At 45.3% G+C, this 26,357-nt stretch overlaps 1 protein-coding gene across 2 annotated transcripts; it reads left to right on the top strand.

The window, feature by feature from the left end:
- The first annotated feature begins 70 nt into the window (after positions 1-70).
- Positions 71-25,787, top strand: QDPR (quinoid dihydropteridine reductase). 2 transcript variants are annotated; one of them, XM_003826810.5, is made up of 7 exons: positions 71-322; positions 2,926-3,018; positions 7,813-7,909; positions 10,423-10,563; positions 19,961-20,069; positions 21,556-21,639; positions 25,071-25,787. In XM_003826810.5, exons 1-7 carry the CDS (start codon positions 218-220, stop codon positions 25,174-25,176), a joined length of 735 nt encoding a protein of 244 aa, XP_003826858.1. In that variant the 5' UTR covers positions 71-217; the 3' UTR covers positions 25,177-25,787. The 2 variants fall into 2 exon arrangements, with proteins under 2 accessions (XP_003826858.1, XP_034814236.1); XM_034958345.3 differs by lacking the exon at positions 2,926-3,018 and having other exon boundaries at positions 95-322.
- Positions 25,788-26,357: the final 570 nt, after the last annotated feature.

Here is a 26,357-nt window from a genome sequence, read left to right as displayed (position 1 = left end):
GATGTCCCCGTCCCAGGGGCAGGGCCTGGCCGAAGTTACAGTCCCTCCGGGTGGCGGGGCGCCCCGAGCGTGGCAGCGCGCTAGGCGGCAGCAGCGGGCGCGGAGCGGGGCGCGGCCGCCGCGCGTTCCCTCTTGGCGGGGTTGGCCGGCCGGGGCGGGGCGCGGCGCTCGGGCTCGAGGCATTCGGAGCTGCGGGAGCCGGGCTGGCAGGAGCAGGATGGCGGCGGCGGCGGCTGCAGGCGAAGCGCGCCGGGTGCTGGTGTACGGCGGCAGGGGCGCTCTGGGTTCTCGATGCGTGCAGGCTTTTCGGGCCCGCAACTGGGTAATGCTGCGGGCTGGGGCTGCTGGGTCTCCGCGGGGGTGGCCGGGGGCTTTCGTGTGGAACCCGGCGGGGGGCAGTCTAGAGGAAGGTGGGGGCCCCTGTGCACCCCCTGACCCGTGTTGCTTGCACGTGCGCGCACAGGTCTACGCGTCTATTCCTGTTTCCGAGTGCGTGCGCACGCCAGTCCCAGGGCGCTGGGCCTTTGCTGTGCAAGGAGGTGCTCCGTGGGCCTCCACCAGGCCCAAAAAGTCTGGCGTGACTCGGGAGAGAATTCCAAAGGGGAGGAACGGGAGCGGGGGTGAGAGGACGGAGAGAGAGTGTAGAAGGAAGGCTCTGGAATGAGACAGCCCAGTCCCGCTTACTAGTCATGAGACCGCGTATTGATTACTTAACGCCGTAGGACCTCGGTTTCCCCATTTGTACAATGGAGATTCTGACAGTGAGAGTTGGCGAGGATTAGATGAGATAATTGGTGTCGTTGCACATAAATTACCTGACGCCTGGTAAAAACTGTTTAAATGCTGTCTATTAACGTTACTGTTACTACCCACCCCTGTTCTTTTAGCCCCATTGGATCTGACAGTTTGAAGGCTCAGCACGGAAAAACGCTGACGGCTTCTTTGCTCTGCAAAGACTATTTCAACTACTTTGCATAGTCAGGTGTCAATTTCCAGGAGGCGGCAAGTCGGAGCAGAGCTGATCCATGGCCAAAGACCCTTGACCTCAGCCGCTCAGCAGGCCTCAGCAATTTCCCGGTGGAGACCCTGCCAGCGGCAGCGTTCTGGGAGCTTAGTTAGCAGCAGCAGCAGCACAGCAGCCTGGGCAAGAGTTCCCCTGGGACCAGAAAAAGGCTTTCAGGATTTTCTTTAAAAAAAAAAACAAAAAAACAACTGTCTAATTTTTATAGATGAAGGGGGCAAAAGTACAGTTTAGTTACATGGATATGTTGTGTAGTGGTGAAGTCTGGGCTTTTAGTGTAACCATCACCCAAATAGTGTACATTTACCAAGGTTTTCTTCTTGCTCAGAATCTGGTACAGGAATATGCTTCTGAAGAATTCAGTCACACCACTCCCTTCCTGCCACCCATCTGCTCAGTGCTTGGGGACACTGATGAGGGCGCTTTCCCAGGTCTTCAGAGATGCATGGTGGTGACAGAGGCAGCACTTCTGCCAAGGGCCAGGCACTGTGTTCCCAGTACCAGAGTTCCCATAGACTCTTAATGCCCCCAATATCTTTAAGGCAGTAGATCCTGTTAGCGTCATGTGTTAGAGGGTGAAGGCTGTGCTTTCTCCTGGTGGTGGCACTTTGGTTTACCTTGGTCTTGGCAGAATCTGGAGAGCTGATTTACCTCTGGCTCTTGGTCTTTCCCCTCCGAGCTTCTTCCTGCCATCTTAGGGAGGGCTAGGATGATGGAGGCTTTTCATTGTTTCATTATCCCCTGTGGGATAACAAGTTAATTAATAATATAATAAATGTTGATGAATAGATGCTGTGTTTACAGCTTAAGGTAGAGATAATTATCTCTGGGGACTTCAGACCAAGAGACCCTGAGTAAGGCCTGAACATCACCTGTGCCAGGAGCTTTAGCATCTTCCATTTCATTTAATTCTTACACTGACCCTGTTAATCATCAACAAACAACCTCTTTTGTTGGGAGCCTCTGCCCAGCATCGGAGTGAGAAAGCCACTCTGGCAGAGCTGGGATTCAAACCTGATCTGTCTGATTTCCAATCCTAAAGTCCATCCCTCTCTGCTGTAGGACAGGGATCCTTTGTGAGCTGAATCTGGTCTGCCACCCGTTTTTGTACAGCCCAAGAGTTAAGAATAGTTTTACATTTTCAGGTGGTTGAAAAGAAAACCAAATGAAGAATGATATTTTGTTGTATATGAAAATTAATGAAATTCACATTTCAGCTCTGAAGATTTATTGGAACACAGCTGCACTTATTTTTTCCCCCTATTTATTGCTGTGTTCTGTTACAATTGCAGATTTGAATAACAACAGATACCATATGGCCAGCAAAGCCTAAGGTAATTGTGATCTGGCCCTTTACAGAAAATTTGCTGGCCCTTGATGTCTCTAGAAGTGCAGGGTTTGTGTTTTAGAGGTGAATGTGGAGGCGAAGTAGAGTGTTTGGAGGTAGGAGGGCCTGGGATGGAGCCCAATATAGGGTGTGTTTTCATTGAAGCCTCTTACCTGTCTCCACTCTCCTCCTTTATTTTTCTTTCTTTTTCTTTTTTTTTTATTTAAATGGAGATAAGGCCTCCTTCTGTCGCCTAGCCCGGAGTACAGTGGTGCGATCATAGCTCACTGAGCTCAAGTGATCCTCTCGCCTCAACCTCCTGGGTAGCTGGGACTACAGGCATGTGCCACCACACCTGACTAATTTTAAAATTTTTTTGTAGGGACTGGGTCTTGCTATGTTGCCCAGGCTGGTCTCAAACTCTTGGCCTCAAGAGATCCTCCCACATTGGCTCCCAAAGTGCTGGCATTACAGACGTGAACCACTACACCTGGCCAACTCCCCTCATTTCTATGTGTGACTCTTTCATGGAATAACAACTCACTGCCTCTTAACCAAAGCTGTTTTCTCCTTCCAGTGGGTTGCCAGCATTGATGTGGTGGAGAATGAAGAGGCCAGCGCTAGCGTCGTTGTTAAAATGACAGACTCGTTCACTGAGCAGGCTGACCAGGTAGTTTCAAAAAGGCCCCCAAACGTTGTGAGGGGAACCCTGGGGAGAGGTGACCACTGGCTGTATGTTCTTCCTTTGGCTGTATGTTCTTCCTTTTATTTCTTTTTTTCCCCGAGACGGAGTCTTGCTCTGTCGCCCAGGCTGGAGTGCAGTGGCATGATCTCCGTTCACTGCAACCTTTGCCTCCTGGGTTGAAGCAATTCTCCTGCCTCAGCCTCCTGAGTAGCTGGGATTACAGGTGCCTGCCACCACCCCCAGCTAATTTTTTGTATTTTTAGTAGAGACGGGGTTTCACCATGTTGGCCAGGCTGATCTTGAACTCCTGACCTTGTGATCTGCCCGCCTTGGCCTCCCAAAGTGCTCGGATTACAGGCATGAGCCACTGCGCCTGGCCTGTTCTTCCTTTTTTTAAAGCTGTTGTTTCTCTAACTAGGAAAGCCATTTGTGTTCATTGAGGAAAATTTGGAAAAAGTGAAAAATGATACAAAGATAAATTATATAATCATTTTGAGTTAGTTCACTGTTAACATTTTGGCTTATTTTCTTGTCTTTTTCTATGCATATTGTATGTTACTCCTTTTACAAGTTTAGGTAATTTTGTATTTTATAGTTTATGGTAAGCTTTGTTTTTTTTTTTTTATACTTAAATAATTCTCCAGATTACTGAAAAAACCTCTTCGTAGATGTGTGATATTCCATTTTATGGAATGGCCACAATTTATTTAGTTTGTTTATTGTACATTTGAGTTTTTTGCAGGATTTTTGTTTTACTATTGTCAAGAATGTTGTGATGAACATCTTTGTCTACATATCTGATTATTATTGTTTTTTGTGTTAAGAGAGTCTTGCTCTACTGTTGACACTGGAGTGCAGTGGCACAATCTCAGCTCACTGCAACCTCTGCCTCCTGGATTCAAACAATTCTTGTGCCTCAGTCTCCTGAGTAGCTGGGATTACAGGCATGCACCCCAATGCCCAGCTAACTTTTTTGTATTTTTAGTAGAGACAGGTTTTTGCCATGTTGGCTAGGCTGGTCTCGAACTTCTGACCTCAAGTTATCCACCCACCTTGGCCTCCCAAAGTAATGGGATTATAGGCATGAGCCACTGCACCTGGCCCACATATCTGATTATTTAGGATACATTCTAAAAAGTGGAGTTACCCAGTTCACAGCAGGAACACTAACAAAACAGGTTATTTTTAATTATAAAATGATATGCATATTATAAAACAAAAGTCCAACAAAACTACGTAAATATAGAAATAAAACTGTGAAACTGTCCCTTTTCTCCCCATCATAGTATCATTTCCCAGAAGGATGCACTATTAACAGTTTGATGGATATCCTGGTATAAATATCTTAGATGCTCTAGGCTGGGTGCAGTGGCTGACACCTGTAATCCCAGCACTTTGGAAGGTTGAGATGGGCGGATCACGAGGTCAGGAGATCAAGACCATCCTGGCCAACATGGTGAAACCCCGTCTCTACTAAAAATACAAAAATTAGCTGAGTGTGGTGGTGCACGCCTGTAGTCCCAGCTACTCGGGAGGCTGAGGCAGGAGAATCACTTGAACCTGGGAGGCAGAGGTTGCAGTGAGCCAAGATTGTGCCACTGCACTCCATCCTGGGTGACAGAGTGAGACTCTGTCTCAAAAAAAAAAAAAAAAAGAAAGAAAGAAAAATCTTTGATGCTCTTAAGCATTGCTTAACTTTCTTGAGAAGCCCTTCCGGTGAGCTGCCTGGATGACTTTTGAGTCAGGTTCTCACTGTGTTGCCCAGGCTGGACTGGAACTCCTGGGCTCAAAGGATCCTTCTGCTTCATTCTCCCGAATAGCTGGGACTTCCCGAGTAGCCACTGTGCGCAGCTGACTCTGTGTTTAATGGTTTTTAGTGCTGTAGCCCACATTCCCAAGGATAACTTCACATCACTGTGTGAAGCGCCTTATTTTCCCAACCACTCAGTGTGGCAGGCAGGCAGGCCATTTTACAGCTGTGAAGACAAGTTTGTGTGACTAAGTGACAAGGCCAACAAGCTACTCAGTGGTGGAGTCAGGATCATAGGTCTCCAGATACGAACTTTAATAAGTTCAGGTGCCACTTGGTCTGTACGTGGGTCTGCTTTTCATTTAGTTGCACTTTCCTTAGTAATCTCAATACTGATGTTTTAGGATCCTTATCTGGTTTTTATAACAAATTTTTAAAATTTTAGAAGTGATGCATGTATGATATAGAAAATACAAATAAGCAAAAAGAAAAGGGAAATCATTTATAGTTCTAACATATAGTTAATCATTTATTTATATTTCCTTCCAGTCTGTCTCTCCAAAATATACATGTATAAATCTATACATTTTGAACATAAAACTGTGAGCACAACTCTGCTACTCATTTGCTCTTTCTAAAGTGTCAGTTTGACATAGATTGGAATGTAAAAGCCAGATGACTTATTTTAGCACTTCATTTTTGTTGTTCTTATTTTTCGCAGTGTGGTCTCAATGTTCCCATACCTAAGTCATACAGATTGACCTTAGTGAATTTAATAGTGAAAGTTGACATGGCATCATTGTTAGTTGCCAGGCACCATTCTCAGTGCTTTATTTTCATTAACACATGTAGTCTTCATTACATCCCAAAACAAAGCTTCTAATTTTATCCTCCTTTTAAATGGGGGTAACTGAGGCACAGAAAGGCCCTGGTATTTGTCCAAGGTCAAACAGATAAAAGGTTGCATAGCCACTATTTGGACATGGGCAGTGGGGGTCTGATGGCTGTTTTCTTAACTGCTATGCTAAGCTGCCTTAAAGCAAAATAGTTTCATGTGAATAAAGTAATAAAGGCCAAAATGGCTGGGTGCAGTGGCTCATGCCAGTAGTCCCAGCACTTCGGGAGGCCGAGGCAGGAGGATCACTTGAGCCCAGGAGTTTAAGACCAGCCTGTGCAACATGGCGAAACCCCATCTCTACAAAAAAATACAAAAATTAGCTGAATGTGGTGGCACACAACTGTAGTCCCAGCTACTCGGGAGGCTGAGGTGGGAGGGTGGCTTGAGGCTGGAAGGCAGAGGTTGCAGTGAGCCGAGATCATGCCACTGCACTCCAGTCTGGGCGACAGAGCCCAACCTTCTCTAAAAAACAAACAAAATAAAGTAATAAAAGCCAAAACTAAATGGAAGGGCGGTGCCTGGGCTTGGAGAGCAGCAGCCCTGCCAGGTGCGGGTCTCTGTAATTGGTGTCTCTTCAGTGTCTCTTCTGCTCTGATTAATTATAGGTTTCTAATGTCCCTGTAGATTGAATGTGGAGGTTGTCCCCACCCAAGGCTTGACAGTAGAGTGCATCTCTAAGACAGAGATTGAGAGATGCGTTTGTGCTTATAAACTTTTCTTTGAAAATCTCTTCCTTCTTCTACTACTCCACCAAAGGAAGAGGAGTACCTTCTCCACCATACTCCCAACCTGAAGAATTTCTGAACAAACAGCATAACATTCAGTTTTGTCATGAAACTGGGGAAAGAGGTAATCAACTGAAATGTTCCTACTGGGAGAGACACAGGGTGTTGATTTAAGTCTTTTTTAAAACTAAATGTAGAGATGACGTCTTGTTATGTTGCCCGGGCTGGTCTTGAACTCCTGGGCTCAAGTGATCCTTCTGCCTCTGCCTCCCAAAGTGCTGGGACTACTGGCATGAGCCACTGTGCCCAGCCTGATTTAAATCTTAAGAAGATTGGGCCAGGCGTGGTAGCTCAATCCTGTTGTCCCAGCACTTTGAGAGGCCGAGGCAGGCGAATCACCTGAGGTCAGGAGTTTGAGACAAGCCTGGCCAACGTGGCGAAACCCCATCTCTACTAAAAATACAAAAATTAGCTAGGTGTGGTGGCAGGCGCCTGTAATCCCGGCTACTCAGGAAGCTGAGGCAGGAGAATCGCTTGAACCGGGGAGGTGGAGGTTGCAGTGAGCCGAGATGGCGCCATCGCACTCCAGCCTGGGAGACAAGCGAAACTCCATCTCAAAAAAAAAAAAAGAAAAAAGAAATCTTAAGAAGATTGATCTTAATGAAGCAATTGGGATTTGTCATCTCAGCCATTCCAGAGAAATATGGAAGAGTCATGGTGGATGGCCAGAATTGCCTGTCCTGACAGACTGTTCTTTTAATAAATTATAACAAGAGGGCATACATATATTTTCAATGCTTTAAAATCTCGAACAAACAGAAGCAGACAGATCATTAAAGTGAACCCCCATGTACTTAATATTACCAACATATTGCTATTGACTGTATTTTTTCTTGGCTGATGATTTTTCTTACAATTTTTCGTTGGCATTTTTTTCAGAGTTGCGGTTAAAGGGATTTTTGGATGGGGGTGGGGAAAATAGGGTTGATCTTCTTTTTGGATTATAATTCTGGATTTGTGAAGAGAGTCTGGAAAGAAATACACCAGGATGTTAACTATGGGCAGGCAGTGAAGCTCTAGGTGCTTTTTTCTTTTTTTTTTTTTAACCTTTCCCTACTTTTATTTATTAATTGTTGTATTTCAAGGGATGCTCATGTCTCTACCTTTCAGAATGTATACACAGAGACTCTAGATTGTTTTTTAAAAATCACACTGAAGTGTACTTGGGCTTCAATGTCTAAAATGCTCATCAGAGCTTAGTCTTCCGTCTAATTCTCAAAGCGTTAATTGCCAGGTACTGTAAACTGGCTTAAAAAAAAGAGAAAAAGAAACTGAGTATCTGTAAAGATGCTAGCCTGTGTTGGCTTACCTTACAGTTTATACATTTTTTTGTTCTTGTGTTGAAGGTGACTGCTGAGGTTGGAAAGCTCTTGGGTGAAGAGAAGGTGGATGCAATTCTTTGCGTTGCTGGAGGATGGGCCGGGGGCAATGCCAAATCCAAGTGTGAGTCCTTTCCTGAGTCACTCATTTGTTCTGCTCTGCTCTTTGTCCAGCTGACAAGGATTGGGTTTGCACTAGGTGACAGGCCAGCTGTTTTTTTGTGTATATCCCGGAATCTTTACAGTTGCTCGGGGAGAGAGTGATTAATGCTCTTAATCCATTTTACGGATAAAGAAGAAGCTTCCCCCGGAGGATGTGAGGGGACGGGGGCATTGAGTTTGAGTTTAAAGTAGAGGCAGAATGAAATCAGCATGGCCTGTGCCCCAGGCCATGTGCTATTCAGGCATTGGTGGATGTGTAGGAAGTGCAGAGATCATTTAGAAAGTCAGAAGAAGTCAAACTTGAGATTTTACTAAAGCTGATTCCTTTTTTCATCTTTTCTTTTCCCTTCCCTTCCCTCCCCTCCACTCCCCTACCCTTTTTCTTAAGACAGAGTCTTGCTCTGTCGCCAGGCCAGAGTGCAATGGTGCAATGTCGGCTCACTGCAACCTCTGCCTCCCAGGTTCAAGCGATTCTCCTGCCTCAGCCTCCCGAGTAGCTGAGATTACAGGTGCCCACCACCAAGCCCAGCTAATTTTTTGTATTTTTAGTAGAGACAGGGTTTCACCATGTTGGCCAGGCTGGTCTTGAACTCCTGACCTCAGGTGATCCACCCCCTTCAGCCTCCCAAAGTGCTGGGGTTATAGGCGTGAGCCAGTGCGCCTGGCCCATTTTTCAACTTTTCATTATGAACATTTCTAAGCATACCAGAAAAGTTGAAAGAACAGTTCAATGAACACCCTTATATGCTCCATCTAGATTCAGTAACTGTTAACATTTGCTGTACTTGAGTTGAGCTTGTTTTCTTGTGCCTGTGTAATTTGTGCATTGTTTTTTGTTAACTGTTTGAAAGTAAGTTTACACCTCACTGTATTTCAGCATGTTTCTCCAAAGAATAAGCCCGTCCTACATTATTATGGTACCATTGTACCTAAGAAAATTAACAGTGATTATCTAAGATTAATGATATTGAGCGCATATTCAAATTTCCCCAGTTTATTCCATGTCTGTTATAGTTCTTCTTCCCTAAACATATTCCACTCAAGGTTTATGTACTGCATTATGTTGTTTTTAGTCTCTTAATCTAGAAAATCTAGAATTTAAAAAAAAATCCCCTGTGATAAGACTTTTTGTCAAGTCCTTGGGAGTTTTCATATAGCATGTCTCACATTCTGAACTTGTCTGAACTTTTCTTTAAGGTGTTGTTTGACTTGTTCCTCTATCCTTGGTATTCCCCGTGAACTGGAATTTGGGTCTAGAGACTCAGTTAGATTTAGCGTAAACATTCTTGTGGTGCGAATTCTTCCTGAGTGATGGTGTGTACCTTATATGACATCACCTGGGAAGCTCAGCATGGCAGCTTGCCCTACCCTTAGGGATGCCAAATTTGATGCTTGGTTGAGATGGCAACTGCCAGACTTCCATTATAAAGGTACTTTTTTTCTGTTTGCAGTAAGTCAGTCATCTGTGGGATGTGTGGTATTGTGGTATTGTGTGTGAATGTCCTGTTTCCCAAGTATTATACTTTTCACCCAGTGGTTTTAGGCCTTCGTTGATAATCTCTGCCTGAAGCACTTATTCAGGGGTTGGAAAATGGTAGTTTTCTAATTCTGTCATCCCTTCTACCTTTATTAGCCAAAGCCATTTAAAAAGACGTTGACATTCTGTGACCCACATGTCAATGTGAGAGTGGTGCTTTGTGAGGTGATCAGGTTAGCAAAACAGCTTGATAACCTTTTTGTATGTTTTGGGAGCAAGAAATGATAAATGTGGATCCATCAGGTTTTTTTCCTAGTCTTTTTTAGTGGGGAAATGCAATTTCTTGTTTATCACCTACCAACCCCTCCTATATCAGGAGGACATCCTTTTTTGATCACCAGGTACCACATGCCCTTCGAGTTGCCCAGTTGGTGGTGTGACATATGTTACCATTTGTTCTTCCTTATGTCTCTGGCAAGGCTGGGGAGTTAAAACAAGTGTAAAATGGTTGTTATTTTAGCTTTCTTTTAAAGAGTCTTTAAAGCTAACATTAAACTTTCAGACATAAAATATGTAGCTCAGTAAAAGCTCTCTTTATAGCTGTACAGTAATAGGCCCTTGGATTTTTATCACAGAGAAAACCTGATGTAGACATATAGGTTCTTATTACAAATCTGTTACCATTCATAAAATAAAACAATCTTTGAATTAAAGCCAGTCCAGCAAATCAGTAAACTCCAAGTTTATTTCGTAAAATTTATTGGCCAACATTTTGCCAGTGTATAGGTAAGGAAGCTGAACCTTGGGCGATCCCATGGCCTGGATTTGAACCTGTGTCTCTGACCACTGAGCCCTGTGCTGTTTGTGTTAGACCTTGCTGTAGACAGGGACCCAGGGACCAGGAGGGAGGGCCTCCCTGAGTGTGGGGCTGCATGAGTTGAGCTCACCTTTTGGTTTCTTTCCTGGGAATGCTGAGCCCACATGTTTTTTTCACTCAGCTCTCTTTAAGAACTGTGACCTGATGTGGAAGCAGAGCATATGGACATCGACCATCTCCAGCCATCTGGCTACCAAGCATCTCAAGGAAGGAGGCCTCCTGACCTTGGCTGGCGCAAAGGCTGCCCTGGATGGGACTCCTGGTAAGCCTTTATTTCCCTGTCTGTGGAGTGGGGTTGCTTACCTTGCTTGCTGGGGCTGCTGGACACTTTCATGGGATGAGGACTGTTAAAGCCTTTACCCTCTAAGCTGCTTAACAGATAGATGGATTTTGTCTTCTTTTGGGCCTGAATCATTTTAGGGAGAAGAGTTCTGATCTTTTGTTTGCCTGTCCTTATGTTTATGGTGGTGGTAAGGAATGCTATGATCTGGTAACCCCCATTTAGTTTATTTATCTGTGATCTACACTGGAATGAATGGTTTAGTGGATATTAATTAATTAATAAACATTGATTATTATTATCACATTGAATCCATGTGTTCCAGGGAAGCAGCTTAGCAGCTGGAAACAGCATAAGTTTTAGAATGAGAGAGGTTCATTTGGCCAGCACAGTGGCTCACACGTGTAATCCCAGCACTTTTGGGAGGCTGAAGCAGGAGGATTGCTTGAGCCCAGGAGTTCAAGACCAGCCTGGGCAACATAGTGAGACCCTATCTCTACATTAGAAAACAAAAAGAGAATGAGAGGCTTGGGGGTGGATTCTTTATCCTAGATGTGTGACCCTGAACCAGTTCTTCAGTCTCTGACCAGATGTCTACTGTAGTTTCCTTAATTGTAAAATAGTGACAGTGACATCTAACTTGAAGAGTGCTGTAAAACTGTAGAGGTGTAGCTATGTAGAAAGTGCACATGGTAGGCACCCATAAATGGCAAGTCTTACTGTTATTCACAATAAATGGTAGGTCTTATATTCACTGTTTTCATTTCACATATATTCTCACTTTAATCTCATCAATATTATCTTTTTCAGTTTACAGGTTAGGAAACTAAAACTTGGAGAGTTAAGTAACTTGTCTGGGTTTGTGTAGGAAGTAAGTTGCAGACTTACTTGAACCAAAACCCTAATCATCTACCAACTGTGTATTTTTTCCATTATGTCATTTCTTTTGCATTTTTTATGACCTGTATTAGTTTGTTTGGGTAGCCACAGACTGGATGGCCTAAACAACAGAGATTTATTTTCTCATAACTCTGGAGGCTTAAAGTCTGGAGATCAAGGTATCTGCAGGGCTGGCTCCTTCTGAATCCTCTTTCCTTATAGATGGCTGCCTTCTCCTTTTGTCTGCATGTGGTCTTCCCTCTGTGTGTCTGTCCTCGTTTCCTCCTCTTCTAAGGACACCAGGCATATTGGACTAGGGCCCACCTCAATGGGCTCATTTTAACTTTGTTGCGTCTTTAAAGATCTTCGAATACAGTCACATTCTGAGGTACTGGGAATTAGGACTTCGATATACGAATGTTGGGGGGACCCATTTCAGCCCATAACACTCCCTATGGGATAGGGCTAAAGGAATTTAAGCAGGGGTAGAAAGGGGCAGCACAGGGAGGCAGAAAGTGTCTACCTCAACTACCTAAGTTGAACTCTTCTTTTAAAAAAATGGGAGCTTTTGGCCGGGTGCAGTGGCTCACACCTGTAATCCCAGAACTTTGGGAGGCCAAGGCGGGTGGATCATGAGGTCAGGAGATTGAGACCATCCTGGCTAACACGATGAAACCCTGTCCCTACTAAAAATACAAAAAATTAGCCAGGCATGATGGTGGGCGCCTGTAGTCCCATCTACTCGGGAGGCTGAAGCAGGAGAATGGCGTGAACCCAGGAGGTGGAGCTTGCAGTGAGCCGAGATCGCGCCACTGCACTCCAGCCTGGGCAACAGAGCAAGACTCCCTCTCAAAAGAAAAAAAAAAAAAAGGTGGGGGGAGCTCTTTTTGACTCCCTTGTAAGTGGTAGAGACCTTGGGACCCTTCTCAGTTATTTATTTTTTTAGAGACAGTGTCTCACCCAGGCTGGAATGTAGTGGTATGATCTAGCTCACTGTAGCTTGGAACTCCTGGGCTCAAGCAATCCTTTGCCTTGGCCTCCTGAGTAGCTGGGACTGCAGACACACACTGCCATGCCTGGCTAATTTTTGTATTTTTGGTAGAAGCAGGGTCTCGCTATGATGCCCAGGCTGGTCTCAAATTCCTGGCTTCAGGTGATGCTCCTGCCTTGGCCTCCCAGAGCACTGAGACTACTGGCACGAGCCACTACGCCAGGCCCCTTCTCAATTTTAATGTAACTCACTGAACTGTGAGGCTGTGACTGCTAGCAATACCTTGCCTCTCATTTTCTTCTTCCATTTCTTAGAGCATGTGATGTTACAAGTCCATGGCTATAGCAATCATTAAAGCTGTGTAAATGTTAGCTGTCTGGTTGGTTGAGATCTGATTTTTATTTAAGATGACATGGAACAGAGGCAGTAGAAAGTAAACAGAGAAATGAGTCTTAGCTTGACATTTTAAAAAACAAAACCCTAGGAGCAAAAGACTGATTTTTCTAAATGACAGAAGAGTCTCCTACTTTCCTTTGGTTTGCACGTATCCTTTGATTACATTTTGGGTAGTGGTTAAGACTGCAGGCTCTGGAACTGTGCACGTTGGACTTCTGTTAAGGCTCTGCCACTTACTGTGACACATTTGGCAAGTTACTTCGCCTTTCTGAGTCTGCGTTTTGTCATCTGTAAAATAAGATAAAATAGTGTCTCCTTTATATATATGGTGGTTGTACCTTGTAAATGTCTCAATGGATCTAAATGGATGAGAAAGGTATTACAGAGAGTCAATAGTAAGTGTGAGCCATTATTATTATTTACTCCAGGCTTATTTCTGCCCAGCTGTTCTGCCTCAGATGTTAATGAATTTGTTCATCTTTAACCTCTTAAGTTAGATTTTGTTAAGCTATTAATAATTTGAGTCATGAGATCTATTAAGTATGCTGCAGACCTCAGAAAAATCTGGGGAAATAGATCTACAATTTGAAAGTAAATGATGAATCAGGCTTAGTAGTCCCTCAAACTCAAGAAGATTTGTTTGCACATGAGAAGTTTTTCACTTGGAAGGATACTGAGAAAACCTCACCCTCCTATTTCCAAGATTGTATTTCTAGACTGTCTTCTGTAGGACAAACAGTATTAAAATGGTGTTCACTTTTGTTTACCATTAAAGGATCTGTGCTGTGATCGGAAATCAGTTTTGGGGGACCACACTGATCATTCAGTAATTTGGAAGTGTTGACCTTCTTAGTGAAATGTCTTTTTTTTCATATCTTGCAAATAACCCCTTTTGTGTCCCCAAGGAAAAGTCATTCTTTAGAATAAACCATTACGGTTGCTATTTGCTTGTTTCTTTCCTTTGTCAGAGTCCCTGCTCTTGTGTTGTGTTGTTCGAATGGAGTCAAGAGAGAGCTCTGGGATTTTGATGACCAGGTCTGGGTTAATGAGCACTTATGCCCTGGTTTATTTTAATCACTGAAGAGTTTGTTATGCCCCCTGATTAAACAGAGAAGCTAAGAATGGCGAAATATTCTTCTTGTGCTTCCAAATAGCTCTTTGAGACCTTGACCCTCTTTTGCAATTTGAGGTAGTTGTTGAAGCAGTTTTGTGATTGGTCCCTTGGCTGGGCTGTCATCCCCCAACCTCCCGCTGGACTTGTGATGCCTCCACAGCAATTACATCTTAAACAGTGTGTGTGCCGAGGATTTTAGGGAGCCTGATGACCTCTAGAAGAAATAGTGGTTTTCAGAAGGTGGAGAAGTTTACAGTGACTCATCATTCCTTCTTGTTGCTGTGATAGCAGCATTTAGTGAGCAGCTACAGTTGGGCGCAGTGGGGGAACATAAAGAGGAAAGACTCCATTCCTGCCACATGCCTGCGGGGCAGAGGGAAACCTACCTTAGTAAAAGACATCCCTTGCTTCTGTCAGCAAATATCCATCGAATAGTGGGAGGAAAGGAAGACCAATAGGTAGCAGGTATACACAATGTCAAAATTTGCTCAAATGGTACACCCTAAATGTGTTTAAGTTTATTGTGTTTCAGTAATACCTCAATAGACTTGGCGAAGAAGAAAGAAATATTTTTAGGCATCTGTCTTCTGGGTGCTTGGCTTGTTGGGCTAAGCTTGATCTTATTTAATCACCAGAGGTATCTGTAAAGTAGGTCCTATTATTTTCCCTTGATTATGGAGGAAAAAAAGTTCAGTGATTTTAGGTGCCTTGTCTAAGACAACCTGGCTAGTTAGTAGCAGATTGGTCTGAGTAATACATTGATCAGTAATTAATATATAATTATAATCAGTAATTATAGCAATTACTGATAATATAATTATATAGAGATAATTATATAATTATATTGAGATAATATAATTATATTCAGAGCCTCCTCCGGCAGCAGGGGTGCGGGTGGTGTGAGCGTGAGACCGGGCTACAGTACGGTCTAAGCGGAGTGCTCTTGGGGGGGTGAGTCCACCTCTGAAAAGGTTTTGTTGAGGGAGCTGATTCAAACAGGGTCTTGGAAAAGGACTTGCTTTGACAAATAGAGCTTATGGGAAAAGACAAGGCACTGTATTAGTTTTTATTTAAATAATTTAATCAGTTTTTAAATTGGAAAACTAACCAATGCATGTAGTAAAAATTCACATGGCACTAAAAGAAACACAATGAATAGGAAGACTCTCTCCTACTCACACCGCTGATCTCTATGGCACTCCCTCCCAGGCCCAACTCCAGTGATGGCTTCTCGGGTGTCCTTCGGGAAGCATTCTGTGCCCATTCTAGTGTGCGCCCATGTCACATTCACATACTTTTTAAAAAGCACCATAATTTGGCAGGGCGCGATGGCTCATGCCTGTAATCCCAGCACTTTGGGAGGCCACAGCGGGTGGTTCACCTGAATTCGAGACCAGCCCGGCCAACATGGTGAAACCCCATCTCTACTAAAAAATACAAAAATAACCAGGCGTTGTGGCAGGCACCTGTAATCCCAGCTACTCAGGAGGCTGAGGCAGGAGAATCGCTTGAACCTGGGAGGCGGTGGTTGCAGTGAGCTGAGATTGCGCCACTGCACTCCAGCCTGGGTGACAGAGTGAGACTCTGTCTCCAAACAAACAAAAAAAGAGGCTGAGGTGGGAGGATTGCTTGAGCCCTGGAGGTCAAGGATGCAGTGAGCTGAGATTGCACCATTGCACTCTAGCCTGGGCAACAGAATAAGCTTGTCTCAAAAAAAAAAAAAAGAAAAGCACCATAATTTGATGACTCAATAGAGGCTTTTCCGTGCCTTATTCTTTTCACTTCATCATAGATTAAATAATTTAAAAGTTAGTTTGTCTGGAATATTGAGAAACTCATGAGTTACTGAGAATCACCTACCATAGTTTTAATGAACAGAGCTACCAGTTTGTTCTTTTTTTTTTTTTTTTTTTTTTTTTTGAGACAGTTTTGCCCTTGTTGCCCAGGCTGGAGTGCAGTGGCGCAATCTTGGCTCACCGCAACGTCTGACTCCTGGTTCAAGCAATTCTGCTGCCTCAGCCTCTGGAGCAGCTGGGATTACAGGCATGCATCACCACCCCCAGCTAATTTTGTATTTTTAGTAGAGACGGAGTTTCCCCACATTGGTCAGGCTGGTCTTGAACTCCTGACCTCAGGTGATCCACATGCCTTGGCCTCCCAAAGTGCTGGGATTACAGGCGTGAGCCACCGCACCTGGCCCCAGTTTGTTTTTTCATTCCCACAGTTTTTGAGTGGCCACCATTTGATTAAGCCCCATTATCCTCTTTTGAGAAACCCACCTATTGCTCTTTTCTGAAAGCAGTGAATAAAGTATTTATTTATTTATTTATTTATTTTCCTTTTTTTTTTTTGGAGATGTGGTCTGGCTCTGTCACCCAGGCTGGAGTGCAGTGGCGTAATCTTGGCTCACTGCAGCCTCGACCTCCCGGGGGCTCCAGCCATCTTTCCACCTCAGCCTACCGGGTAGCTGAGACTACAGGCGCGCGCCATCACACCTGGCTAATTTCTGTATTTTTTGTGGAGACAGGGTTTCGCCATGTTGCCCAGGCTGGTTTCAAACTCCTGGGCTCAAGAGATCCACTTGCCGCAGCCTCCCAAAGTGCTAGGATTACAAGCCTGAACTACCTCACCTGGCCAAATAAAGTATTTATTGAATGCCACCTTTTGGTTTGGGATACATTGGTGAACAAAACAATAAAAATCCCTGCCTCTGTGGAACTTACTTTCTTCTGGGAATGAAAGAGCCCTTTCGAGTTTATGAGATGTGTCACGTTTCATGTCGTTTTCAGGAAAGCCTGTTTAGCTTAGCATTGGATCCCATTTAGCAGGGAAGAACCAGAGGCTGAAAGAGCTGCTCGCCCAAGTCGCAGTGGTGAGGAATCACCTGGGTTCCAAGCCCTGGCCTTGAAGTCCAGATTCTGGGTTCTTTCTGGTGTGCTGTGCCGTTCCTGGGAGCCAGGGAGCTGCCTTGTGCTTCTTCGTCTTTCTAACACTGAGCCTAGGGATTCCCACATAGAAGAGGCTCCATGACATGGGGTGGGGTAAGTGGGTTTTGATGCCCAGGAGCAGGCAGACCCTGGCAGCCCCTTTCCAGGCTCTGGCTTTACAGGCAGCAGAGTGATGGCAGGTCGGTTTGATGGTGTTAAGGCCAGAGTTGTCACCATCCCAGTCATGCCACAGTCCTTCCATCGCTGATAAGGAAGGAAATGCCCTGGATGGGCCGCAGATGACTGCTTGATCTGGAGAGGAATCATGTATTATAATATGAATAATGATGAGCTGGGAGAGTGGGAGAAGCATCACCCCCTCCCTGCCGCAGTCACTGGGAGAACATCTCCCTGGCAAGGTGCTGAGCAAAGCCCCTCCTACACCAGGCTGGGCTCCCTCCGCCCTGATCGGGTTCTGTGCGTGCCCTCCATGGTTTCCAAGGCCCTTGTTGGATGCAGTCTCCTTCCATCCTCAGCACAGCCTTGTGAATAAATTGTGATCTGAGTTACCACTCCCACTGACAGATGGAAAAGCAGGCCCACAGAACCTGTGATTTTTTTTGGTGGCTGGAAAAACAGGAGTTAGGGCTGCACTTTTTGAATTCCAAGTTGATGACCCTTTTTGCAATTCCTTATTGCTGTCCGAGGAAAAAGAGTTGCCAGTGACCTGCTGAGAGTCATGAATGACAATAATGGCCAGGATTGAGTGTTCCTCTGTGCTCAGTACTGTACAAAGGGGATTTGTTAACCTGGAAAAAAAACAATCAATGGAGTTTTATTACTTGACATAATTGAGGACGACGCTGGAAGTATTCTCCAAAGCAGCGTCTCTCCCAGGAGGGTTTCATGGGGTGATGGAGAGGGGAAAGGGTGTGTCATTGCATGTGGAGAAGGGGTCCCAGTGGCACAGATGCAGTGAGTCATCACGCCAGCACATAGTCACATGTTCTGGTGATGAAGCTGTAGCTCCTTCTGGGTGGAGACTGTAGCATGGTAATGAGGAAAGTCCACTTGGGATCATCTCTATAAGTTGCTGGTTTCACCTGACTTGGTGACTGCATTCCATGCAAGTTGTGGGAAAAACCAGGCTGAAGGGCAGGAGGCTGTGAAACAGGCTGATTGTTCAAGCTGATGAAACTCCTATAGTCCCTGGAGACCCTCCCTGTCTGCTACACTTGTACATGGTATTTTATTTGATTGTTGTATTATCCTTAGGATTTGGGATTGTCATTCCCATTTCACGGAATGGGAAACTGAGGATTCCAAGGTTTAGTAGCCTCTCCCGGTGTCAGTCACTAGCAAGCAGCAGAGCCTGGACACGAAGCCAGGTAGTCGGGTTCCAGGGCACATTACTTCTATTGATTTGATGGGAAACCTTCATTGAGTGCCTGTCCTGTGCTAAGGGTATGCTCACAATTAAGTACTCTATTCCTGTGTGTCGTTATGAGCCCCTCTGGATCACACCTGAGTTTATACTGATAAGGTGATTAGTAGGTTGGGGCCCCTAGACAGCCTCAGGATGGAGCTACTTCTTAGAATGACCAAGCAATTAGGAGGTTAGAACTTTCAGCTCCACCTACCGACCTCCTGGAAGGAAGCGGGAGCTGGAGATTAAGCTCTATAAAAACTTCCAGATGTGATAAGCATCTGGGTTGAACACATGGAGGCGCTGGGAGGGTGGCGTGGCTGGAGCAGGCGTGGAAGTTCCATGCCCACCCCCTCTCCTACCCTGCCTCTGTGTCATTCCACCTGGCTGTTCCTGAGTTGTATCCTTTATAATAAACCAGTAACTATAAAAAAAGCGTTTGCCTGAGTTCTTCGAGCCATTCTAGCAAATTATTGCACCTGAAGAGGGGGTTGTGCAAACCTCTGATTTAGCCTGTCGGTCAGAAGTCTAAGTGGCCCAGGACTTGTGACTGCCATCTGAAGTAGGGTAGGTCTTGTGAGACTGAGCCCTTAAATCAGACGGGAGTACAGTGACGTGATCATAGCTAATTGCAGCCTTGACCTCCCCCAGGCTCAAGTGAACCTCCCACCTCAGCCTCCCGAGTAGCCGGGACCACAGGCATGTACCAGCAGGCATGGCTAATTTTTGTAGAGATGGGGTCCCACTACTTTGCCCAGGATGGTCTTGGAACTCTTGGGCTCAAGGGATTCTCCTGCCTCAGCCTCCCAAAGTGCTGGGATTAAAGGCACGAGGCACCACACCTAGCTGGGAGTTCTAATTGAATTGTCAGACACCCAGTTGGTGTCTGGAGACTTAGAGAATTGACTGTGTTAGAAAACACCTCAAACCCATTTTACAGATGCAGCAACTGAGGATTAGAGAGGTTTTGGGAACTTTCCCAGAATTTCTTTAGTGGTAAGTGGAGGAACTGGGATTTGAATGTGTGTAATTTGACTTTAAGTCCTATACTCCAAGTGACTGCTTGATTTTGCTGTCCCATTGAGTACCTCTGTGTGCCAGGTGCTCACAAGCATTTAGTGATCAAAAGGTTCAGAACCCACTTCTTGCCTGGGCTTTAACCTCTCCATCAGCTTTGGCACAATTCTGTGTGTGAGCCTGGCATGTACTCAACCTGTCTTGAGTCTTGGTTTCCTAAGAATAAAAATAAGATCAACCTTCTGGCTTTTGTAATAAATGTTAAGTGTTAGATGTCATGTCTCCTCCACTTTTCTCTGCATAAATGTTCATTTATCTTTTCTTCCTGGCCTCTTCTGGACCCTGGAATGCTGCACCTTGGATGCACCGGTGGCCTGTGTGAAGCCTGTGTGTTCTTGGAAACTGGCCAGAGGCCATAACTCCCAACCCACGTGTTCCCATCCCCTCTTTCTCATGGCTCTCTGCCATTTTTTGATGGGGGTTGGTGAGGGCGTCTGACCTGAAGGAGGAGGCCAGATGCAGCTATTTATAAAGTTTTCAGGGAATAGAGATCTCAAGAGAAGATTGCATGTCCTTGCTGTCCCCCTGGCCGCCAGTGGTCACTGAGCCATCTTCTCCCCATTTCCCAGGTATGATCGGGTACGGCATGGCCAAGGCTGCTGTTCACCAGCTCTGCCAGAGCCTGGCTGGGAAGAACAGCGGCATGCCGCCCGGGGCAGCCGCCATCGCTGTGCTCCCGTAAGTACTTGGGGTTCCCTGGCCACTGCCCACCTCTGCCCCACTGCTGCGGGTGACCGTTTGTCTGACTGTAGCTTTCCACAAGCAGCCTGTGTGTGCTCTCACCTCTGGTTCTGAAACACACCAAAGTCTCCTAAGATACTCATTATCTTAATCTGTTTGAATTGCTCTAACAAAATACCTTAGACTGGGTGATTTATAAACAGCAGAAATGTATTGCTCACAGTTCTGGAGGCTGGGAAGTCCAAGATGAAGGCACCAGCAGATTTGGTGCGTGGCGAGGGCTCATTCCTCATAGATGGCGCCTTCTATATGTGCTCACATGGTGGAAGGGGCAAATGGGCTGCCTCCAGCTTCCTTTATAAGCATGCTAATCCCCTCCTAAAGGCCCCCACTTGTCTCCTGCAGACCCCACCTCTTAATACTATTACGTTGCAGATTGCGTTTTGTATGTGAGTTTGAGGGGGATACATTCAGACCATAGCAATACTTCCAGTTTTGGGTTCTCCTGGGCTGTCCAGAATGTTTGATTGGCTGGTTGGATGGGTCTGTCTTTTTTGCCTCTTTTTTTCCTCTCCCTTTCTTTTCTCCCTTCATTTCTTCCTTTAAAATTAGACTACACATTTTACTTTTTTATATGTAGTTCTGTCTTTCAAGTCATTATATGGGGTATGTGTGTGTGAGAGAGAGAGAATATGGGAAACTGTTGGAGGTGTTTCTGTTGGTCATCGGGGGACTGTTCCCCATCAGCTGTCCCAGGCGGAGGCAGCTGCTTTGGAGGGAGGCTACTCCTTCTCGCTGGAAGGCTTCCAGCACCAGCAGGCTTGCCTCTTGCCTGTGGTCCTATAAAGGGATGCTGAGACTGTAGGGACTGCACTGATTGACTTTCTGGTTCCCTTTTAGTTGTGAGGTTCTGTGATTCTGTGACATGATTCCCACAGCTGTTTTGAATGATTCGAATGATTCCTGAGGCCTGGATGTTCTTGGGAGATTTATGCATATCTGAATTCTATATTATTCTGCCAAAAATCTTAAGGTTTTGTGGAAAATAGCCACATATTTAAAATTTTAGTATTTTAGTATTCTCGTATTTAAAGGCATATAACTATCTTAAATCCTTAGAAATGAGTGTGCTGCATGTTAGGGAGTGAATAAAGACACAGCAACAAAGCAGTTTAATTCAGTGAAGACTCTTTTTTAAAAAGGCAAAATGTGGCTCCTTCTGTTTTGTTCTTATCTGCCTAAGTGGTGAGCCACAGCGCACCTTATTGAATTATGCTCAGATCTGGCCTGTGCTAGCGGGGACAGCTTCCTGCTCTCTCTCTGCTTATCTCTCTGTCTGATCTTTCCATGTAAATAGCACCCTCAGTGCCAGAGGCTCTAGGTTGTCGTGCTGTATGTTTGCGTTTTCCTGGCCAAGGGGGACTGGGCACCTGTTGTTAGAAAGGAGCGACATGAATGACGTGCTTATCTGTGTCCATTGCAGGGTTACCCTGGATACCCCGATGAACAGGAAATCAATGCCTGAGGCTGACTTCAGCTCCTGGACACCCTTAGAATTCCTAGTTGAGTGAGTATTACAGACATGTCCATGACTGAGCAGCTTCCAGCCCCTATTCTCTGCCTGCTGTGGTCCAGAGGACAAGTCTGTGTTCCCTGAGATCGTCAATCCGGGTGGTCTTGGGAGGTCTCTGGGACTCTGAGGATGCATTGCACATCAGACGGAATCTCAGGGTAGCTGGACTTGGAGACAGGCAGCAGAGTGGCAGAATGGGTAGTGCCGACATGAATCCTGGCTCGCTCCCTCACCACCGGCCATTCTGAGCACATTATTGACCTGCTGAGGCCTCAGTTTCCCCACCTGTATCATGAGGTCCATCATGCTTGTTAGGATTAAATGTGATAGTGTGCGGCAAGCACTCAACACAGTGTCTGGCCATAGCAAGTGCTCAGTGATCCCCAGCTGCAGTTTGCGTCGTTACTGCTGTGATGAGGAGACTCCATGGGGGAGGGGGACACCAGGTAGATGGCCTGGGGGCACATATCTGAATCTGTGTCAAGCCACAGACCCACAGAAAGTGCCCTTTAATTTCCGAAATCCTTTTTGCCCATTTGTGAATATGGGTGGCATTTGAACCCTCATGGGACAGAGAGCTGAATTCCTCTTTTGTGTTTGTTTAGGTGTCAGTTCCTCAAGCCCCTCTAGTTAGTAAGCATGTGTTCATCGAGCACCCACTATGGGCCAGGTGCTGCCCTCGGCTCTGGGGTCACGGTGAGGACAAAGATGGGATCCCTGCCCACAGGGAGCAGGGGTGCCGAGAGGGTCAAGGTGACAGCCTGACCCAGTAGTGCCTCTGTGTAAACTGCTTTGACGACTGTTTATAAGAGATGTTTGTGAAGTTAGCAGTGTGCTTCTGGCCTGATGTCACAATCTCATTTAAATTAAATCGGGAGAAATTTGGGACTTGGGTTTTATGTTTGAAACGTGTACTTACAGAACACTTTTTATGTCCCAGTCACCATTCTAAGCACTTCATAACTCTTATTTAATGCTCATAGCAAACTCTGAGGGAGGAGCTGTCATTTTTGTTTAAGGCTTAGAGACTTGGAGGGATGGCAGGGGCTAAGTCACTCGCCTAAGGTCACACAGCACAGCCGGGATCTGACACAAGTGGTGTGGCTGCAGAGCCTATGGTCTTAACTGGTGTGCTGACAGTTATTTCTGTCTATGCCAGGAATCATGCTTCATGCTTGATTTGCAGGAAAAAAATTGAAGTTGTAGAGGAAATCAAGCTTTGAATTGTGTTTGTGTTTGAATTTCTTTTTAAAGGGCAACACTCCCAACCACACTTGAGATACTGATCTAAGACCTAGACTCTAGATGGAACATCTGGGATCTTGTGTCTGAACTCGTGCTGAGCCACAGACCCACAGAGGACGGGCTGTCACAGGCCCCCTTTTGTTCTAGAGATCACATCCACCCATTTGTGGTATTTGAAAACTCTCAGAAAAGCTGGCATAAAGTTTGCTTTGAGATGTCTGCGAGCACATCCTTCCTCTGCCATCCCTGGTTAGAATGGCGTTTTCTCGCTCACCTATCCATGCTGCAGATGAGGGTGAAGAAGTAAGACCATTTAAAACATGCATCGCAGCAAACCAGCACGGCACATGTATACCTGTGTAGCAAACCTGCATGCTGTGCACATGTAGCCTAGATCTTAAAGTATAAAAAAAACAACAACAAAAAAACATGTGTAACCAACACACAAAACCCTACACATCCAAACGGCACTGGTCTCTTTCAGAGCCTTGCCTCACCAAGCCCTGCCCTGTCCCCAGAGATGAGGCCATGACATGACAGTACTTTAGAGAGTTTTAGCAATGCTTTGTTTTTTGAGCCCGTGTGCTCATATGAGCTTGTTCAAACCCCAGAGTAGGGGCCTGAATGACTGGACCGTTACACATCAGCGCTGGCCCAGAAGGTTACAGATTGGCACTGGGAGTCTCCCAGGAAGGAACTGCTGAGCACTTTTTAGTTAATGAAGGTCCGAAGTCTCAGCTGGTGAATTGTCAAAATGGATGATGTACTCAAATGTAAATGTTTTGTGTTAAAGAATTATCATCTACTTCTTGTTTCTTGTGAATTTCTTTTGCCCTTTTTCATTCCTGTCTTCTTAGAGGGTCTTTTTGACTGCCGCAAGTGGGGTCAGTTGCTCCTCTCCTCAGATTTGTGAAAGGCCCTGTTACTGTATTTAACATTTTATTGTAATAGTCTGTTTTTTTCTATCTCTTTTTCCATTGTTTGGTGCAGCTGTGGGTACTCTATAAATATTTGATTAAAAAAATGCCAAATAAATGAATTCCATCTGTTTCTCTCATAAATTTATGAGAAGGTAATATAGCAAAGTATTGTGCATGTGTCTCTCTCTTTGAATGAACTAATTAAAATCTTTAAAAACAATTTTTTTTTTTTTTTTGAGACAGGGTCTCGCTGTGTCACCCAGGCTGTAGTGCAGTGTCACGATCATGGCTTACCCTAGCCTTGATCTCCGGGGCTCAAGCAATCATCCCACCACAGCCTCCTGAGTAGCTGGGACTACAGACGTGTGCCATGCCCAGCTATTTTTTGTATTTTTTTAGAGGTAGGGTTTCACCCAGTTGCCCAGGCTGGTCTCAAACTCCTGGGCTCAAGTGATCCACCTGCCTCAGCCTCCCAAATTGCTGAGATTACAGGTGTGAGCCACCACGCCTGGCCAAATTAGAATCTTTTAAAATCACAAAAGAATTCCAACAATGTAGAAAAATACCAAAATGAAAGTTAAACTTATGCCAAATCCTGCCACTTAGAGATTAGAATGAGTACACCACTGAACTCACTGGGGGCCTGGGTATGTGTCCATCATGCCTACTGGCTTTTATTTATTTTTTATTATTTTTTGGAGATGGAGTCTTGCCATTGTGTCCAGGCTGGCCTCAAACACCTGGGCTCAAGAGATCCGCCCGCCTTGGCATCCCAAAGTGCTGGGATCATAGGGGTGAGCCATAATGCCTGACCTTTAGTGGCTTTTATTTATTTATTTATTATTTTTTGTGAGACGGAGTCTCATTGTGATGCCCAGGCTGGAGTGCAATGGTGCGACCTCGGCTTACTGCAACCTCTGCTTCCCGGGTTCAAGTGATTCTACTTCCTCAGCCTCCTGAGTAGCTAGGATTACAGGCACGTGCTACCACGGCCAATTTTTGTATTTTTAGTAGAGATGGGGTTTCATCATATTGGCCAGGCTGGTCTCGAACTCCTGACCTCAAGCGATCTGCCCGCCTCGGCCTCCCAAAGTGCTGGGATCACAGGTGTGAGCCATGGCGCCCAGCCCTTAGTGGCTTTTAAACAGTCGCTGCTGTGCCACCCCTTCCCCCCACCCCACAAGCCGTCACTGTGAAGGTCAGCATGTGCCCAGATTTTTGCTTTGAGAATATAAAAAAAACTTTTCTTTTCTGTTCCAGAACTTTCCATGACTGGATCACAGGGAAAAACCGACCGAGCTCAGGAAGCCTAATGCAGGTGGTAACCACAGAAGGAAGGACGGAACTCACCCCAGCATATTTTTAGGCCTCATCTCAGTGCCTGTGAGGGGCCTGCCAGAAAAGTCACTAACCTATCTCAGTGTGGCCTTGTCCAGCCTTGTGTTTTCTGTAACCCCTGTTTGTGGTACGAGATAATGAGTCCTATTTTTCTCTCACATAATATGCATTTGCTCTCCTAGGACAGTGTAATACATTTATGTGAAGTAAAGACATAAGAGACTGGTGGCCTGCAAATAGCATCCGTCAATCTGTGTTAACTGCATAGGGAGGGCTCTGCATAGCACCTGCTATAGCGGTGTCATGTTGGATCGCTTTTGAGACTGTTCATCTGTCCTTGACAGTGGCTGTCATCTTGACTACTTTGTTGATTTGTTGGTATTGGGGACATTTTAAAGGCTGAGTTATTTTTGAATGTCATGTTTATGTCATAGACGTAGTTTTCGCAGCCTTGAATTAAACTGCCTTAACTCCTTTTGTGGTATAAGCAAAACTCCGTGGACTCTGTCCTGGTATCCTTTTCCTGTGTGGTTGCCCCGTGTCCTCTGGCCTAGGGTTAAGTGTGCAAGATAACTACTCGTGAGTATTCAGAATGTTGTTCCTAATAAATGCACTTGTTGTCTGTCTTCTTTAATCAAATCACATCTTATATACAGCAGTCAGAGATGAGTATACTAGAATCATGGATTGCTGGAGGTCTTTTAATCTGGTGTTCTCAGAAGGGGGTAGATTTAAATCCTGAAATAAATATTTCAACACAAGAACACAGGCCTGATTCTGCCTTGGACATGTCAAAATCTGGGGGTGATGGGATGGCCCTGTGCATTTAGAAGCAGCTCTCCACATATGGCCAATGTAGGCTGTCCTGGTCGAGAACTAGTAGTGGTTTAATCCAACCCGATCATTTTACAGATGAGGAAACTGAAGCCCAGAGAGACATTACCTTGTTGCCAGTAACTGGCAGAGCTAAGCCCAGATCTCTAGTCACCAGACAGTTGCTGTTTTTAAAGGCCTTTACCACATATTTTCTTTCTTTTTTTAGTGAGGTGAAATTCACATAAATTTTTTTTTTTTTTTGAGACGGAGTCTTACCCTGTCGCCCAGGCTGGAGTGCAGTGGCGCCATCTCGGTTCACTGCAAGCTCCGCCTCCTGGGTTCACACCATTCTCCTGCCTCAGCCTCCCGAGTAGCTGGGACTACAGGCGCCCA

The sequence above is a fragment of the Pan paniscus genome, chromosome 3 (genome assembly GCF_029289425.2).
Source record: "Pan paniscus chromosome 3, NHGRI_mPanPan1-v2.0_pri, whole genome shotgun sequence".
NCBI lineage: Eukaryota > Metazoa > Chordata > Mammalia > Primates > Hominidae > Pan > Pan paniscus.
Note: the sequence above shows the minus strand (reverse complement) of the source record. Positions and strands in the feature narration are given on the sequence as shown.

Excerpts from the sequence above, each read along its gene's own strand:
- QDPR (XM_003826810.5), top strand. The coding sequence starts at position 218 with ATGGCGGCGGCGGCGGCTGCAGGCGAAGCGCGCCGGGTGCTGGTGTAC. Across the intron at positions 3,019-7,812 it reads TCACTGAGCAGGCTGACCAG|GTGACTGCTGAGGTTGGAAA; the intron begins GTAGTTTCAAAA and ends CTTGTGTTGAAG. Across the intron at positions 7,910-10,422 it reads GGGCAATGCCAAATCCAAGT|CTCTCTTTAAGAACTGTGAC; the intron begins GTGAGTCCTTTC and ends TTTTTCACTCAG.